The 4,635-nt window shown below is 37.1% G+C and overlaps 1 protein-coding gene across 1 annotated transcript; it reads right to left on the bottom strand.

Annotated features, from left to right (window-relative positions):
* Nucleotides 1–499: 499 nt before the first annotated feature.
* On the bottom strand, nt 500–2,054 carry LOC121815327 (leukotriene B4 receptor 1-like). The gene has a single exon (XM_042225761.1). It carries the CDS (start codon nt 1,745–1,747, stop codon nt 773–775), a length of 975 nt encoding a protein of 324 aa, XP_042081695.1. The 5' UTR covers nt 1,748–2,054; the 3' UTR covers nt 500–772.
* Between the last annotated feature and the right edge of the window lie 2,581 nt (nt 2,055–4,635).

The following is a 4,635-nucleotide window of genomic DNA, read 5'->3' as shown; positions in this document are numbered from 1 at the left end:
CTTATTCCTACACCAGAGCAGTGCTTAGGTTAAGCTGTAATGATGTCACACTATTAAGCATTATTAGGATATTATCAAGCGATTAATTCATCATTTCTCCTCCTTGGTATCCTACTTATAAATAACCATATTTTATTATGACTATTATAACGACTATGGTTTTTACTAACAGTAACTGTACATAGTTAAACAACGTACAGCAGTGATGGTGTACATGGTTTTTGGTATTAGTAACAGATGGATAAACATATCTGTATTTATAAATGAAATACCAAGGAGGAGTAACGATATATAAATGATAAATTAAGCACTCACTACAACCATACTAATACTTACTAATGCTTAATAGTGTTACATTATTATAAAGTGTTTTATTAAAATACACACAAACCCCCATTAGACAGTTAGTATAATAAAAAAAAACATAGGATTGCTGTATTTTTAAACCCATTCACTAGTTTAATAAAAGTATTTTGATTTTTATTTAATGGGTGTTACATTATTATGACATTAATTATGGATTAAAAGTAAAAGTATAACATTGCATATAAGACACATAATAAAATCCAACAGCACTGTTATGTTAGGTCTGATTAATTGTATTAGAACAGTGATTGGCGATATTATAGGTAATTTTGTTGTTTACACACAATTATTTTACTGTATATTTCTGTTGTTGTTGTTTTACAGTGCAGGACAGAGAAGATCCAGCATCACAGGGGGAAAATCATTTGATAAAATAATCTAAATAATTAAAGAGCTTTCAACGTTGTCATCTTACGTCTGAAACGGTATTTGCTGACTTAGATTGTGGGGGAATTCTGAGCTTCTGCATTAAATGTTCAGCATTTTTTTGGCACAGAGTGGACAAACCATTAGAAGTAAAGGCATACAGGAGTGGATTCACTGCACCGTTTGCAAACGTTAGTGCTGTAACAGTGCCCCATGCTGCTTCGCAAAACTTCAGCAAGTCCTTATTGTTTAGGGAAATAGCTGCCACACCCAGGACATTTATGGCAAGACATGGCACCCACACGACAAAAAAGGTTACAATGATACTGGTAATGAGTCTGGTGGTCTGTGGATTGTTGAAAAAGGCTGCCTGATTCACCTCTCTGTAGAGGCAGATGTATGAAAAAACATTGACAGAAACTGAAACAAAACCCACAAGTATCTCTGCCAACAACACGGCCATTGACTGGTTCACCGAATAGTATTGATGTTTGCAATATGTCCAATCCGACTGTTCTACCAGCTGTCGAACCACTAAAGCAGGAATGGACAGGATCATTGCAACCAGCCAGAGTGGAACCAGCAGCTTCCATGCTTGTATGTGGTTTAAATTCCTTTGCAGGTATACCACCTGAAAGTAACGCTGGACACTCATCACAGTCACAGTCAGCAGGCTGGCATATATGCTGCAGTACCCAAAATATGTTATGATCTTGCAGCCCACCAGGCCCAGGGTCCAGCTGTTGAGGAAAGAGTAAATCCAAAATGGAATGGTAAACATGCAAAGTAGGCCCGACACAGCCAGGTTCAGCATCAAACTCTGGGTCAGACTGGACATGTTCTCCCAGTTTGGCTTGAGAATGATGACAGCGATGTTTCCAGGGAATCCCAGCAGGAAGCAGATGGACAGCACTACTACAGCAGCTATACCACTGTAGTCCCATGAAAAATGGGGTGAATATCCAGGAGAGGAGGAGATGTTAGAAGTAACCACAGCGTTGGTGAGCTGTGCCATGCTGCAAGCTTCCAGGTAATGATGTGCTCTGAGCAAGTGATGATAATAAATGTCCAGTCACATGAACTGTCAAAGAGGAACTAACAACAAGGAAACAGTCATGTCAATGTAAACATTTACACCCATGGTGTCAGGATTTTGCATGGCTCTTTTTATACATTTTTGAATTTATTACAGGTTATAACCATGTACCAAAGTTTGCTGCTGTTTCCACAAAAATGTGCTGAATAAAACTCAACCCAAATCCTGCAAATACTGTAAATGCTTTATGTCTGTAATACACATCATTTGTCAGTAAAACTTGAGAATTTTTATTTTTGCATTTATTTATTTTTGGATTTTGCATTTTTCTACCTATACACATTTGCATGTGTTTGTATAACTGGCATATTAGTTTTATTTACAAATTGAAAGGAAAAAAAGAACATTAATTTTTTCCAACCCATACATTATTGCTTTTTAGCCTATAACAACTATAATCAGGGTTGATCAGCCTAAAGGAACAAGTGAAGTGATGAGGAATAATCTGTCTGAAATCCATATGTGGCTGTCATCAATGCATTACAGTAAATATCAGTCTCTCTAGTATTTCTATTCAACATGCACCAAAAAATGGGAGGAACACCTAAAGGAAAATGTTGCCTGTGAAGATTCCCAGTCATCCAGGTCATCGTAGTCTAATGAGCTTAGAAAGAAAAATGAGGCCGACTATGGCAGAGTTGTCAGAGAACTTCTGTAGGTGGCAGCGTGGGGAGTTGATGGAGAAGTCTGCAGTGTAGAGGGTGAAGAGGAACGGTGCCAGCACAGTTCCCTGTGGGGCCCCCGTACTTCAGACCAGCGTATCAGAGACACAGCCCTGTGACCTCAATGCCCAAAAGTATGATCATGAAAATCTAAGGAGCTTAGAACTGAAGAAGCTTCTCAGATGAGAGGTGAAACGTCTTCAAGCAACTTAAGAAGTCTAGACGCTTTTCTTTCCAAGCTCCTTAGATTATCATGAGCTGGATGACTGACAACCTACACAGACATAGGATCAGGAAAGTGATTACAATCAATAATACTCTGTTTATCTGCTTAAAACTTTCACAGGTGAGGAAAAAAATCTAATTGATATTATACTCTAACTTAAGGTAAGATTGTATCCAATTCATTAGAAAGTTTGAATCTTTTGAGATGTCTCCTTTTCAACAAACATCTACAATATTTTCACAGTTGACGACCAGTTGTCACAAAGTTGATTTGAAGGGAGATGCAACCCAGTATCACAGCAAACTAGAAATACTGGTCTACCCTGTTTATTTCATACTTTGCCTCTCCAAAGCATGAAACATAAATATATGTAGAAGTTTTGGTAATTTGCTGTGAGCTCCAGTAACAGCAGTGGGAGGTATTTTGTTTCAAGGCAACATGAAAATAATTTGAATAAAAATACTTTTGTGTTTTATTTATTGATTTATTTCTTTATTGATTTACTTTTTTTTTTGATAGTTTTGTATTTCTTGCATTTCATTGCTAAAAAATGTCACACTAGTTTTATTTACATGAATACATCCTTAGAATATTTGCAAAGAATATTTTACATACAGATAATGAACATTTATTTTCATTTTTTTGGGCAGTCTGTGCCCAGACTTATGGGCCAGCTTTTGAGGACAGAGTAAATCAGCACTGGAATGATACCCAATTCCACGTGAACGACCAATACAAAGTGGTGTACGTCCTGGGCCATCTGACCTCAGGAAATCACATGATATGGTGGGGCCAGGTTTCACAATGAGCTCACCCGAAACCCTGGCTGATTGGGACCCACACCCAGTTTCACACCTTGGCTCAGGCGATTAGAGGATCATCAGGGGGTCCTTTTGTCCCTCTGTGGGGGGTCACTCCCACTAGTTTTAAATCTGGGACTCCCCACCATTTGACCTTAGAACTGAAGAAGCTTCTCAGATGAGAGGTGAAACGTCTTCAAGCAAATTAAAGAAGTCCAGACGCTTTTCTTTGCAAGCTCCTTTGACCATAGAGGTAGGTGTTTCAATAATATAATATATATGATATGATGTTATTAAATTTCTCCCTTTAAATAAATGCATGTTGTGCTAAACAACTGTTAAATTGTTTCTGACAAATGTGGCTGTTCAACTGACTAATCATTAAAATCAAAGCCTGTAACATACCTTTATTAATTTTTATATTATTTTGAATGTTTCAGTATTGTGTTTCAACATATTTAAAATTTAACTTCAGTACCTCATATTGTAATGAATATTATAAAAACACCTCCTATAAGTTTCAGCATCTTTGCAGAGGTTTCTTCCTGTTAAAAGGGAGTGTCACCAAGCACTTGCTAATACTTGTTGTCTGTTGATGTTTTCTCTGTATAATTGCAGGGTTTTACAATACAAAGCGCCTTGAGGTGAGTGTTATTGTGATTTAGCATTATGTAAATAAAACTGAACTGAACTGATGACATGATTTATAGACTTGTAGTGTCAGTGCAGGACCTTCTCTGCGCTTCTTCTTGTCTATTTCTAACTCTTTCTGTTGTTAAGAATGGAGAAAGATGGTCGATTCTGGTGAAGGAGGAGCTCCAAAGCAAACATTTATTCATTTTTTTTCATTAATTGTTGTTTCCACCTCTGTTTAGTTTCAATGCAGTTTTATTTATATGTCACCAAATCACAGGAGCAGTTGTCTCAAATCACTTTATACTGTAAAAAAAAATTACATTAACTCAGAATCTACACAAGCCTCTAAAATCGAGAAAGAAGAAAATTAAAGATGTGGAGAAGCTGCTTTGGTTGTCATGAACTCACTGAATGGTAAGTTTGAGCTGTTGTCACTGTCATAGATATGTAGTAGTGATGTACGACGTGACTGATTTCCATTCC

The sequence above is a fragment of the Haplochromis burtoni genome, unplaced genomic scaffold, assembly GCF_018398535.1.
Source record: "Haplochromis burtoni strain Fernald_Lab_line unplaced genomic scaffold, NCSU_Asbu1 Contig_8, whole genome shotgun sequence".
NCBI lineage: Eukaryota > Metazoa > Chordata > Actinopteri > Cichliformes > Cichlidae > Haplochromis > Haplochromis burtoni.
This window is presented reverse-complemented; position numbering and strand designations above follow the sequence as displayed.

Excerpts from the sequence above, each read along its gene's own strand:
- LOC121815327 (XM_042225761.1), bottom strand. The coding sequence starts at position 1,747 with ATGGCACAGCTCACCAACGCTGTGGTTACTTCTAACATCTCCTCCTCT.